The sequence below is a fragment of the Bos javanicus genome, chromosome 5 (genome assembly GCF_032452875.1).
Source record: "Bos javanicus breed banteng chromosome 5, ARS-OSU_banteng_1.0, whole genome shotgun sequence".
In the NCBI taxonomy this organism is placed as follows: domain Eukaryota; kingdom Metazoa; phylum Chordata; class Mammalia; order Artiodactyla; family Bovidae; genus Bos; species Bos javanicus.
The window spans coordinates 51,348,679-51,363,208 of record NC_083872.1 but is presented as its reverse complement, the minus strand read 5'-3'; the positions used below and the strand labels follow the sequence as shown (position 1 = coordinate 51,363,208).

At 44.0% G+C, this 14,530-nt stretch overlaps 1 protein-coding gene across 1 annotated transcript in view; it reads right to left on the bottom strand.

The window, feature by feature from the left end:
* PPM1H (protein phosphatase, Mg2+/Mn2+ dependent 1H) overlaps positions 1-14,530 on the bottom strand; it is a 302,588-nt gene that overhangs the window by 16,153 nt on the left and 271,905 nt on the right. The window contains exon 9 of the mRNA XM_061416616.1: positions 3,712-3,863. Within this exon, the coding sequence (XP_061272600.1) occupies positions 3,712-3,863 (152 nt within the window). The remainder of the gene's footprint in view (positions 1-3,711; positions 3,864-14,530) is intronic.

Sequence of the window (14,530 nt, the reverse complement as noted above, 5' to 3'; positions counted from 1 at the left end):
GAAATAAGGATCACAAAACTACATTTTTAAATCAGGACAGTTGTTTACTAACAGCCTGTACCCAGGAAGAGGCCACACAGCCCACAAGTGGACAGCACCATTCTGCGGTTCCTTAGAACCCTAAGTTATAAGAACTCTTTGGTACATGTTTGTGTAAGTAATATGGGCAGAACTAGCCCAATAGTACAAATCAACCCTCTAGGTCTTCCTCTGAGAAATACTACCCTTCTCTATGGTTTTAGGGACCTTTTTCTGTGATCAGGAGTCTGGAACTTATGGGCAGGGTTCTTATGATCAGGGGAACTGGGAGGTTGGGAAGGTTGGGAAAGTGACTTTATGATACGGAAGAAATATAGTCATTTCTGGTGGGTCAAGGATATGTAGAGTTTTTCACCTATGCATAGCTCCTTAAATTAGGGGGACAAAGGCTCGAAATTCAGCCTTTGAAGTCTTAATATGTAGTATTCTTATTATTCAAATCCCAGTAATTTCTAATTTTTATTATAATTTTTTGATTTGTAAGTTGTTTAACAGATAAACTTTTTAATAAAGAAGTTAATTTTCTTTCAATCCTATATAAAACAGTAGCAATTTAAAACTTCATTTCTGAAAATAAAATATTCACATATGAACAAGTAACTACAAAATTCACACTTCCAGGAAATCCGAAAAGACAAAAGGTGTAACAGTGATTTGTAAGTTGTTTAGAGGTTTGTTTTTTAATTCAATGTGGGCTTTCTTTCCCTTGACTAGTTGGAAAATTATACTTTCTGTTCTTCTATTCATTTTCTTACTATTAAACACATTTAAAGTCTAAAGTTTAACACTTATAATCTCTTTTCAAGTAGAACTATAACATACTTTAGCTGATTACTATACCCACCGGCCAATTCATCATGCTATTTTTATTCAATATAATTTTTAACCTCACATTAGACATTCATATTGCTGTTTTATATAGTTGCTGCTGCTGCTGCTGCTGCTGCTAAGTCACTTCAGTCGTGTCCGACTCTGTGCGACCCCATAGACGGCAGCCCACCAGGTTCCCCGTCCCTGGGATTCTCCAGGCAAGAACACTGGAGTGGGTTGCCATTTCCTTCTCCAATGCATGAAAGTGAAAAGTGAAAGTGAAGTCGCTCAGTCGTGTCTGACTCTTCGCGACCCCATGGACTGCAGCCTACCAGGCTCCTCCACCCATGGGATTTTCCAGGCAAGAGTACTGGAGTTTTATATAGTTAATGTATATAACTATACCCACCTATTTACTCAATAGCTTAATAATCTATTTTACGTCTCCATCTTCCACCTGGGGTCGTTTCCTTTTCTCATCTGATGACATTCTTTAGAATTTCTTCAGAGGAGGCTGGGTGGCAGTAAAATTTCTCAGTGTTTTTCTGCCTCAAAAGGCTTTTACTTCATCCTCTTTTTTGATATTTCTTAGTATATATAAAAAATCCAAAAAACTGGATCTTCTTTTCTTAGCTAGCTGAAGATATAACTCCACTGTCTTGATTTCTGTGTTGTTTTTGGAAGGTAAGCTATCAGTGTAAACGCTGTTCTTATGTATCTATTTCATCTTTCTTTCTGACTGCTTTTAGTATATTTTTTCAGTTCTTCAGTTTCATTATGAAATATCTACTTAAAATTTTCTCTTTATTTCTTCTGCTTGAGATCTGTTGGGCTTTCTGCATCTTAGGTTTAATATCATTCAGCATTTCTGGATTGGAACTTGGTTTTTTCCTTCCCATTTTCTATAGTGTTTCCTTTTGTACTTGTGTTTACAGCATCTTTAGGTCACCCTCCTAGTCTCAGTCTAATTTCATGCTTTCCCTCGCTCTGTCTCTCCGAGCCATATTCTGGATTCTTCACATCGGTTTTTCAGTTCATCAGTGTGCTCTTCAACTGTCTCCAGTCTGTTTAATCCATTGAGTTTTTAGTTCCTATTTTTATATTTTTCATCTCTAGAAGTTCCATTTTCTTATTTAAAAAATCTTTGCAGTCATTTTATAGTCTCTTGTCCTTATTCATGTTTTCAATGCTTTTAAGAACATTTATGAAACATAAAGTATTTATTTCTATATTTTGGCTGATAAACCCAATAATGAAGTATTTACAGGTCCAACTGTGATGTCTGTTGTTTCTGCTGGTTTTTACTCATGGTGACTTATTTCCTTGTGTTCTGAGTGAAAGATGTCTTTCTCCAGAGGGGATTTCTTTTTATTTCTGAGTCACCTAGGGTTGTTTAGAATATTAACACTGCCATAATGTTATTCGGAATCCTTACTTTAAGGTTTCTCTCCTTTCCCAATGTTTCTTGAAAGAAACTGTTCTCCCATAGATGGAAATCCATACTGGGAACGTCTGCTATCCTCACCAGGAGGATCACAAATTGGGTTATTCCCATTTTCAGAATATGAAGGAAGACTGTGAGGAAGATACACTGCTGAAATATCTCAGAAAGAGTATTCTTTACATACATACAAGTATGTATCTAGGTTTAACTTAAGGAGAGTTTTTATTTGGCTGTGAAAGTAGGGAGTTCCCTAATCACCTAGTGGTTATGATTCCGGGCTTTCACTGCTATGGCCCAGTCAGGGAACTGAGATCCCATGAGCCAAGCAGCTTAGCCAAAAAAAGGAAAGAAAGAAATGTAGCCAAAAATCACAGGAAAAGATGCTCAACATCACTGATTATTAGAGAAATGCAAATCAAAACCACAATGAGGTATCACCTTATACCCATCAGAATGGCCATCATGAAAAAACCTACAGACAATAAATGCCAGAGAGGGGGTGGAGAAAAGGGGGCTCTCTTGCACTGTGGGTGGGAATATAAATTGATTCAGCCACTATGGAGAACAGTATGGAGGTTCCTTAAAAAACTAAAAACAGAACTACCATATGGTCCAGCAATCCCATTACTGGACACTTACCCAGAGAATACCATAATTCCAGAAGGCATATGCAACCCAGTGTTCACTGCAGCACTATTTACAATAGCTAGGACATGGAAACAACCCAGAGGAATGGATAAAGAAGATGTGCTACAAACATACTATACATATGACTATTAGCCATACAAAAATAACAAAATAATGCCATCTGCAGCAATATGGATGGACCCAGAGATTATCACACTGAGTTAACTTAAGTCAAACAGAGAAACATGATATTGCTTATATGCAGAGTCTGAGGTAGGGCGGTAGGTACAAATGAACTTATTTATGAAACAAAAATAGAATGATGGATGTAGAAACAAACTTGTGTTTACCAGGGGTAGGGGTGGGAGAGGCATAAATTGGGAGATTGGGACTGACATATACACAGTACTATATATGAAAGAAACAACTAATAAGAACCTGCTGTATAGCATAGGGAACTCTACTCAATACTCTGTAACGACCTATATGGGAACAGAATCTAAACAAAAATAGAGGGTATATGTATTATATGTATATTCACTTTGCTGTACACCTGAAACTAACAAAACAGTATAAATCAATTATACGCCAATAAAAATTTAAAAATGATTACTCCCAAACAACGAAAAAAGAGAAATGTAGTCCCGTTTGCAATTTAGTCACTAAACCATCTATATCAGCTCATAAATGGTGAATCATAAATGATGAAAATTGCACGATTATTATCTATTTTTTTCACATGATGAAACGCCACTTGATTAACAACCCTCCAATCATGGAAATGCACAAACCTGTGAGGGTCATCTGGATCACAGTTAGGGAGAAACTGAGTGATTGCTTCTGCCACTTCTTCATTTGATAAAACATCCCAGAGTCCATCAGTGGCCAAGATCAGCACATCATCTGCTCCATGCTCGTATTTGGAGAGATCGTAGACTCTTACCTGAAAAGAACAGGAATACCCTGCTTAAGAAGTTAGGAGCATATTATTCCGCTGAACAGACTGGCTTCTGATTTCCCTTCCCTTTTCTTGCCCAGCCCAGTGGTTTGTAAGTGTGCACCGTATGGCACGTGGCTGTGCAGCACACTTTGTGGCCAGGGGTAGCCTCCTCTGGAGACTTGCCGTGTAGACATCTGGGGCCCAAACACAACTGTAAATGAGCCCAAGAAATGAATAGTTGCCAAGGAAGAAGTTAACTGAAAACGTAATGCCTGAGATGTGGCTGGAACAATGACACAGATACGGCGGTAGCTAGCAGAGCAGCAGGATCCTTTCTTCGCACATCCATCCCACAGACATTGATTAAGGGTCTGCTCTGTGCCAGATACTCTAAGTATAAACAGCAGAATTCCCTGCTTCTGAGCTCTCAGTCTGAGAGAGAGAGAAGGCCAGTCTAGGCTCCGTAGAAGCTGCTCTGCACATATTGGTTTAGGACTGCGGAGACACATTTTATTTCATGTCCTTACTTGATACCTTTGGCTTGCCTTCTCTGAGACCCCTGGAGCTGGACTTGTCCCATGTGAGCATGGAGTTCTGATGCTGCACTTAGGTCTGAGGACCCTCAATGCAGCCTAAATTACAAAGGACACGTGCCAAGTGTATGCCTTAACAAACTTGAAGTCTTTCCTCATCTCTAGTACCTGAAATGACTTGGCTATTTCAACATCCCCCTTGATTCTTGGAAAAGAACACAGTGACCTTAGCAAAACTAACACTGATGAAAATCAAGCCTCACTTCTGTTAGGCCACCCTTACTGGAGCTAATGTTCACCCTACTTGGGTGGCACAGAAGGAGATGAGTTAGGGATTTCATTGCTATGCCCTACTAATTTGACAGAATCAGCCCTGTCTACACCCCCTCATGAACTGACAAAGACAGTTCAATTTCATCCAAGTCCTTCCACCTCATTTCATTATCCTGTTTTCTAAAAACAAGTCTAAGTGACAGCTGCAGGCCAGGGGAGGGCGGAGGATGGCAGGTAGGCAGCAGTCCCCATGTCCCATCGTAGAGTCACTGTCCTGTCATCTCAGATCTCGAGACAATACAATTCTAAGAGGCCTACAGAATGCTCACATCCACCTCTGTAAAAGCCAAGCCTCCTATATTTCAGGAAGGTTTGCCCAGGCCAGTGACACCCTGCTACAGGATGAACAGCCTACACCCAACAGCAGAAAACAACAAAATGCCCACACCTGCCCCAAAGTTTTTGGAGAAATGAGCTCAAATGGAAAATAGCCTCTGTGGCTGGTGAACAAGACACCAACAATTTAGCTAACGGTACATGCAGCATGAACCGTGCCCGCGAGCCTGGGGTGGGGGAGACTGGGCTGGCTTTTAACATCTTCCTTTCAAAAGGCACATTCACTTCGGGTTAAGTTTATATTCTAGAGAACACACTGTGCCATCTGGGGCCAAATTAAAGACAACAGGAGTGGGGATCTTAAATTTACAGCAAACTGGAAAGTCCCAAATTCCAGAATTTCAGCCTCAGGCCACTGAACCCATGTGGTTCGATTTTTCCTCTGCAGCAGCAAGCAAACTCCCTCTGCTTTATCTTCTGTGGTTCCTGGGTGTCTTGGAACAGCGCTTCTGAAAAGTTAATGCGCACAGCAATCAGCCAGGATCCTAATGAAATGCAGATTCTAACTCAGCGCTGGGGTAGGGCCTGAGAGCGTGCACTTCTAATTTGTTCCCGTGTGATGCTGGTGCTGCTGGTCCCTGGACCACTCTTTGAATACTAAGGCCACCAAGAAGTCCTGCCGGTTGGTAACAGGGAAACCAAGGGCTCCATGATATCTGGTAGTCTATCCCTTAGGGGAGGTTACAGCAAGGACAGCAAATGGCACTTCTGAGCTCCCACTTTCAAGTCCTGTATCATGTGTTATTACCTCCGCTGTGTAATCACTTGGCGTATGAGAGACTGCTAGCTTCTTATTGGGGTGTATCTACAAGAAATTTATGTGATAATTTGAGCTCTTTAGGATCGAAAATGTTCCTTGTAAAGGGAGGAAGGGAGATGTGGGTGTCACGTGCTTGTAGCATCTTATATTTGTAGCTAAATACAAGATGCCACCTGCCTTCCAGCTTCTTTTAAAAGAGGTTTCATGGTGGGGGGAGTGGAGGAGGGAGGGTGTATGTGTATATATATAGCCAAGTCATGTTGTTATACGCCAGAAACTAACAGAGTATTGTAAAGTAATTATCCTCCAATTAAAAGAACTTGCCAATCATTATTTCTGCCTGAAACTTATGAGATACTTTCAGCATATCCTTTCTGAGAAAAATGATGGAAAATTAAGCTTAAATACATTTAAGAAGTCATGTAGTCATGTATGGATGTGACAGTTGGACCCTAAAGGAGGCTGAGCACCTAAAAATTGATGCTTTCAAACTGTGGTGTTGGAGAAGACTCTTGAGAGTCCCTTGGACTGCAAGGAGATCCAAGCAGTCAATCCTAAAGGAAATCAATCCTGAATGTTCATTGGAAGGACTGATGCTGAAGCTGAAGCTCCAATACTGTGACTACCTGATGTAAAGAGCCAACTCACTGGAAAAGATCCTGATGTTGGGAAAGATTGAGGGCAGGAGAAGGGGCAACAGAGGATGAGATGGATGGATGGAATCAGCAACTCAATGGACACGGGTTTGAGCAAGCTCTGGGAGTTGGTGAAGGACTATGGAAGCCTAGCATGCTGCAGTCCAGGGGGTCACAAATACTCAGACATGACTTAGCAACTGAACAACATTTAAGAAAAGAAAAGAGAGGTTTCTTAGGGCTGAAGATAACATCTGTTTCATTTCAGGACCTGCCCTATGTGTAGGGTGCCAAAGTTTCTTCAGGTGCTTTCTGCTGGCCCCCAAAGTGTGGAGATTCGAGTTGTTTTAAGCGGAAGTTGTCCTGCCCACTACTCAAGTAGAAATCTGGCCAACAGAATGGGTGTGGGTTGATAAACAGAAACATGTTAGAAAATGTTCCTTTTCAGTTCCGTCAGAAAATTGAATCCTTCCCTAATTCCCCTATTCACAATTTCCACACAACTCTCTAATGCAGTTTCCTTACCCAACATGAAAATCCCTCTCAATACCATTCTCCAAGCAATTTTTATGTAAATAATAAAAAGCTAGCCTCAACCCTATTCCCTGAGGCACTCCCCAATTAACATCCTTTTAGGGTTGTTTTTTTTTTTTATATGCTACCCTTTGTTTCCTGCCCTTTAGCCAATTTCCAAAGGACTCTGCCAACTTTCCACTCACAGCTCGTGTCTTATGCATTAACCTGCGATGTAGAACATTCTGTGAAAACCCCCTCAGCAAAGCTGGACTGCCGTGCAAGTCATCCCACTGCATGCTCATCCTCCCCAAAAGAAGGGGTTTCAAAGGATTCCAGTGGGCTCTGGAGACCCGACCTTCCCTCCTTGGAGGCGCTATGGGCCCTCCTCCATCAGACCACACTCGCCATGCCAGAGAGCCCTGTTCAACTCCTCAAATAGCTGCTTAATGTTCCAGGAAGCCCCACATCAAAAGTATGGGCTCGGAGGCTCCCTAGGACTCAGACACAAGGAGGACAGTCTGTGGGAGAGGAGAGGTGCGATCGGCAAAGGCCTCTGTGGGAAGGTCTGGGAACACGAGCAGAACTCCTCATGGCTCCTGCCCTCGTGCCCATCTGCCAAGAAAGGGAGAGAAAGTCCATGGGCATCCCACAACTCTCGCCGTTTCTCAGAGCCGCAGAGAAGTGAGTCCTGGGCAGATCCCTCTGCCCTCCTGGGTGCTTCGTGCCATGTTTACTGAGCACTTACTATGTGCCAACCGTTGTGAACAAAAGTGACCAAAGTCCTCACAACTTCTCAACAAGGTGTGACAGACACACAAATAAATTACAGTGTCAGAAGATGACAGGTGCTTGAAGACAAATCAGGCAGGGTAAGGAGAGTGGCAGGAGAGCCCTTTCAGAAGACGTGATTAAGGCAGGCATCTCTGGGAAGGCACCATGTGAACAGAGGTCTGAAAGGTGACTTTCCACAGGACCCTTCCCATGGCTCCTCTCCAGTTTGGGGACTGTCACTCCTCCTCTGGTTGAAGTGTGTGCGGACACTATCAGACTGGTGGCGAAGGAGAGAGGCTGAGGGGGATAGTCACCTCCACTGCCAGAGCAACCCTAAGGAAGATCTGAGAGCAGCCATCTCTCTTTTTTTTCCCACAATCCTCTGCAGACGCAATTCCTTTCAGGTTCACTCACGCAATATTTACCTATGTGTACCAGTCTAGGTCGGAGAAGGCAATGGCACCCCACTCCAGTACTCTTGCCTGGAAAATCCCACGGGCGGAGGAGCCTGGTGGGCTGCAGTCCATGGGGTCGCGGAGAGTTGGACACAACTGAGAGACTTCACTTTCACGCATTGGAGAAGGAAATGGCAACCTACTCCAGTGTTCTTGCCTGGAGAATCCCAGGGACAGGGGAGCCTGGTGGGCTGCCGTCTCTGGGGTCTCACAGAGTCAGACATGACTGAAGCGACTCAGCAGCAGCAGCAACCAGTCTAAGTTCACCTGTCTGTCTCTTCTACATGAATAGTTATTCTCAAACTTTAATGTTTTATGAATCACTTGCAGCACTCATAAAATCAAGGTTCAAGGGCCCATCTTTAAAGATTCTGATTGTATAGATTTGAGCCCAGATATCAGGCTGTGTGCCTGGCAAGTCACTTCAGTTGTGTCTGACTCTTTGTGACCCTTTGGATTGTAGCCTGCCAGGCTCCTCTGTCCATGGGATTTTTCAGGCAAGAATACCGGAGTGGGTTGCTATTGCCTCCTTCAGGGGATCTTCCCGACCCAGGGATGGAACCTGCATCTCTTGTGCCCCCTGCACTAGCACCACCAGTGCCACCTGGGAAGCCCATCAGACTATGTAAAGAAGGGCGATTCCAAATCAAAGGGTGGGGACCCGCTCCTTGAAAACACAGTTTTAGGGCAATAAGCTACCCCAGGGCAAGGTCTGAGTCATCCTGTTTGTTTCTGCCCCCAGAACAGTGCCCGGATCCCAGCCCGTGGAACCACGCAGTAAGCCACCAAGGGAAGTGTTGCCCTTGCTGGGCATTTACACTTGTCCTTCTTACAGTTAACAACCCGAGAGCTGGTCAACTTCTCTCCCCTGCAAAAGTCAACTTCGAGAGGCCAGAGATTCCATTCTGCACTTCTTTTGTGGGCCTCGCCATGTCTTTCATAGAGTTAAATCCCACTAGATTTTCAGGACAGACTTGCTCAGACAGAACAATGTTAATCCCCCAGTCACATCTGACTCTTTGTGATCCCATGGGCTGTAGCCCGCCAGGCTCTTCTGTCCATGGAATTCTCCAGGCAACAATACTGGAGTGGGTTGCCATTCCCTTCTCCAGGGCATCTTCCTGATACAGGGATTGACCCTGGGTCTCCTGCATTGCAGGCAGATTCTTTACCACCTGAGCCAGCAGGGATTGTAAACATTCCTGTCTCGGCTCTGCCAGGTCTTAGTTGCAGCATGTGGGATCTAGTTCCCTGACTAGGGATTGAACCCAGGCCCCTACATTGGGAGCTCAGAGTCTAAGCCACTGGACCACCAGGGAAGTGTTGGTGAGACAGAATAAATGGGAAGAAAGGATGAAGAGAAAGAATTCAACATATAAGATCCATTCAGAAGACCCCCTCATCTCAGGTGACCCAACAATTTTAGCTTGTAAAACTCTTATGCTCCCAGGCAGTCATCAAACTGTAATGTGCTGATGTTTAAAAGAAGTAGCAGACTCTCCTCTTCTCCCCTCATCCTCAGGGAAGCTGCTAACAGACCAAAAAACAAAAAACAAAAAACAAAACAGCCTTCGGGGGAGCAGGAAGAAGTTCGAGGGCACCAAGGGTCGTGGCTAATGTGCCCCTGAATGAGCCAAGTGCTGATGGCTCTTGCAGCCCCTCCTGCTTCAAGAGCAGCTAGAGACAAACTTACCTTTGTTACCAGCCCCTGCTTTGCAGCGGAGCTGGGGACAAACAACTTCAATACGGTACCTTCCCGCGATGCTCAGTCGGACACTGTGTCGGCGCGTGTCTAATATTTGTTCGGTTCTCTACTCTATTACTGATGACCTTTCAGTGGCCTGTTCAGAGAGCTCATACTACTGTAAGCTAATGCTGCTTCTTGAAGCCACTCTGAAAAAGAATCCATCAATTCTTCCATTTGCTAGATCTTGGCTACTCCGCTCGGACGTCCTCACCACTTCCACATCTTTATTAACTCAGCAAATTCTCCAAACCCCTTTTCCCTTTTAAGTACTCGAAGGAGGACGGGATGTTCCCGCAGCTCAGGCCCTGCTGCCTGCAGAAGCAGGAGCCCTCCCTGCCTGGGTGATGAGAAGCCCTCCCGTCTGGTCTCTACTTCTAACCAGTCTTGGGCTTGAGACAGGTCATTTATTTCCTTAGCCCTCAGTTTTCTCATCCCTGATATCACTGTTTAAAAATTGAGAAAACTAAAAGACAAGAAAAATAAATATTATAACATCTGTTCTACCTTTCCAACAAAGCTATTGGCAAGATCAAAGGAGATGATGTGGAAGGGAACTACAAATTCTTTCTAATGCATGACATGTTTTATTTTTTTAAAAATCTTTTGGCTGTGCTGCATGGCATGTGGGATCTTAGTTCCCTGACCAGGAATCAAACTTGTGCCCCTTGAATTGGCAGCTTGGAGACTTGACCACTGGACCACCAGGGAAGTCCTAGCATGTTTTTGTGATTTATTTATTATTTTGAGGCTCTGAAAATAAGCTAGCTGGTGGAAGGAGGTGAGTTAAAAGTGAGCTCAAGGAACCTGGGTCTCACTTAAAATGGCAGCGATTGGGACTATTAATCCTGTTTTGGCAGATAAGCCAGGTGGCTCCCAAGGTAAAGGCTGCCAGTAGGTGGTGGGAACTAAGAAAAGTACAAATTCTCTTCCTCTCCACCCTCTGTGGCCAATGAACCCAGAAGCTCAACCTGCAGAAGTCTGAACATGGCATTTGTACCAGAAGAAAATAAAACTCTAGCACATTTCATCACAGTTCAACAAACTGAGTACACCCTTTCAATACTGGCATTCTGGCAGGCTACCAAGACTGCACCCAAATTCTCTGTTGTGATTCCATCTCTACTAGATGATGTCATGAAGAAATACACACTGAACTTGGGCTTGAGACCACGCTCTGCCCTTAGGCAACACCACTTTGTTCATTCACATTTTAAAGTTTCTTGACAACCTGCCAGGAACACAAAATGAAGAAATGCTGATTAATCAATCAGATGGGGAGTGTCAAGGAGGAGGAATTTGGGCATCACGTGCCGTACATGGAGAGGGAAACGCAGGGGGCCAACGCCTGGGGATGAGAGAGGGGGCTGGTGGGCTGGAGCGGGTCTAGGTATTTTAGTTTGGCTGGAAGTAATGTATTTCCACTGGGGAGTGGTGAGGGATGAGGCTTCTCAAATCTTCAGTGTCTCCCTTTGTGAAATGGAAGGTTAGGACAAGGCGGCCACTGGGGATGCTAATGGCTCAAATATTCCCCAACTCTTCCATCATAGGATGAGTCATGTGGATGGGAATGACCACATGACCTCAGAGTATCCGGCTGCAAATGAATGAAGGGACATTTAAGTATGACCAATATGTCGCCTACTATCCCAGAAGAGCTGACTCATTTGAAAAGACCTTGATGCTGGGAAAGATTGAGGGCAGGAGGAGAAGGGGACGACAGAGGATGAGATGGTCGGATGGCATCACTGACTCAATGGGCATGGGTTTGGGTGGACTCCGGGAGTTGGTGATGGACAGGGAGGCCTGGCCTGCTGCAGTCCATGGGGTTGCAAAGAGTCAGACACTACTGATCAACTGAACTGAACTGAACCCCAGAAGAAGCTGGTTGCTTTGGCTGTGGGTATAATTTTCTATGTAAAATGCACCAGATATTCTTGAGGTTTTATTATTATTATTACTTTTTGGAGTCTATTGACGAGGGTGGCTATCATCTAATAGGGGATTCCCAGGTGGCTCGGTGGTAAAGAATCCGCCTGCCAATGCAGGAGATGCAGGTTCATTCCCTGGGTCAGGAAGAGCCCTGGAGAAGGAAATGGAAACCCACTCCAGTATTCTTGGCTGGGAAATCCTATGGACAGAGGCGCCTGGAGGGTTACCGTCTACAGGGTTGCAATAGAGTTGGACACAGCTGAGCATGTGCGCACACACCATCTAAGAGTTAAAAAACCTTCTAAACCAGCTGAAATAGTAGGTAGAATAGACAGTCTGAAGTTGTACCCAGTGCCTGGCTGTGATAGCTAAGGCTTTCATTTTCTCCACATGAGGCCAGAACTTTATAACTCAGGGAAGTAAGCTAGATGAAGGAATTTCCTTTACATATGGAGGTGAGGGTGGAGTGGGGAGAGGGGCTCTCCTATCTTCTGCTCCTTTATCTGGAATTCCAATGGCTTGTTCACCACTGAATCAAAGGTTCACTGAATGGATCAGTGAACAAATGGACTTGAATCTAGTTTGTTAGTCATCTGAGGAATACATTTCTGTTCATTAAAATGCCCTGTTTGCCTGAGATAATTTTGGTTTCTGCTGTTTTCCCAGCATAATTATTAACAGCATCCCCACTGACTCTCAAAACTGTCCTGGTTGACAGCTAAGTTACCTAGTCTCCTGGCGCGTAAATAATTAAACCACCACTGTTCTTTATTCTTGTAGCTGCGCTTTGTAACCATTGGGACTGAACCTAACCACAGTGTGTTACTATTTCACAGGACTGACTTCACAATGGCAAGATTTCAGGGATCTCAAGTGAGCAGGAGAACAGGCTACTGTGTCTCTTGCCTTAGGAGAAGAAACTGAATCACCCCCGTAAGCTACGGGGTACTGCCATGTGACAAAGTCCACCGCAAGCAGCCCAGGTCTAGGCAGACCTGTGCGTAGTCGGAGAGTGAGGTATGAAATAGCCCTAGCCTAGCAGCCTAGAACCACAGGCATAGAGAGAATGAATCATGCAATCCAGGACTAGAGCATGGATGACTTTAGGATTACAAAACTAGAGTTCCTGAAACACTGAAGAACAGTTAGGACAGTATTTTTCCAAGAGTGGTCTCTGGATCACTTGCTTCAGAACTGTCTAAAAATGTGAAAATCCCTAGGACCTCCACTCTAGACCTTGTGATTCAGGTTTTCAGGAAGTGGATTCCAGGATTTACATTGTTTAACAAACTCCTCAAACTATTCTTATATGCATTAATACAATGAAAGTGAAAGTGAAAGTTGCTTAGTCATGTCTGATCTGCAACCCCATGGACTGTACAGTCCATGGAATTCTCTAGGCCGGAATACTGGAGTGGGCAGCCTTTCCCTTTTCCAGGGGATCTTCCCAACCCAAGGATCGAACCTAGGTCTCCAGCATTACAGGCAGATTCTTTACCAGCTGAGCCACAAGGGAAGCCTGCATTAATACAATAAATTAATGTGAAAAAGATACTCTGTGTTTAACTGAAATATTCAACTGAAATTATTATTGTTCAGGAGAGGATCAGAGGATCTCCAGTGAGAAGAAATGTTTGACAGAATGTATAGGTTGGCTCCTCTGTGTGACCACAAATTTCATGAGTTGCCAAGCTAGATTATTTGGTGTGTGTCCAAGTAAATTTCAAATTCTGGTTTTATTCAAATGGCTTGCTGGCAAATCTCGAGACACTTCCCAATGGGAACCATCCATGTGGATGACACACGGGTGCATCACAAGTGATTTTTTTTAACAACTAGACTGGAAATGCAAATGTTACAGATGCAAATGGACAGGCTAGGGCATAAAGTCTCTCCCGTATGTAAAGTCAGATGGTACTGGAATTGAAGAAAGCAGTTCTATACACTCTTAACATGTGACTATTTTCCCCCCAGACATTTCCAGAATGCTGATAGTGATGGGAAGAGGGTATAAGACTCCCCAAGGGGGCATCAACCCAACTGAGAATGCAGATGTATGAAATGCTACAGACGCAGGACTAGAGAGGAGGTTCCAGAAATTGCCCACAAGCTGAACTCTTAGAACAGAGAGTAGAGTGGCGCTTGCTGGGGGGAGGGGGTGGGGAGAGAAGTGGAGAGAGAATGGTCAAAGGGCACACGCTTGCAGTTATAAGATGAATAAGTTCTGCCAATCCAAAGTAAGCAGGGTGATTATAGTTAAATATCTGTATATAGTGTGTTTTATATACTACTGGTTGGCCAAAAAGTTCCTTTGGGTTTTTCTGTAAGATGTTATGGAAAAACATGAACAAACTTTTTGACCAGCCCAATATATATAATACATATTGTTACTGTTTAGTCACTAAGCCATGTTGGACTCTTTTGCGATCCCATGGACTGTCACCCGCCAGGCTCCCCTGTCTGTGGGATTTCCCAGGCAAGAATACTGGAGTGGGTTGCCATTTCCTTCTCCAGGGATCGAACCCACAGCTCTTTGTCTCTTGCATTGGCAGGCAGATTCTTTACCACTGTGCCACCTGGGAAGCCCCACATACATACATATAAATATATATATTATATATAATATGTGTGTGTGTGTATATATATATATAATAT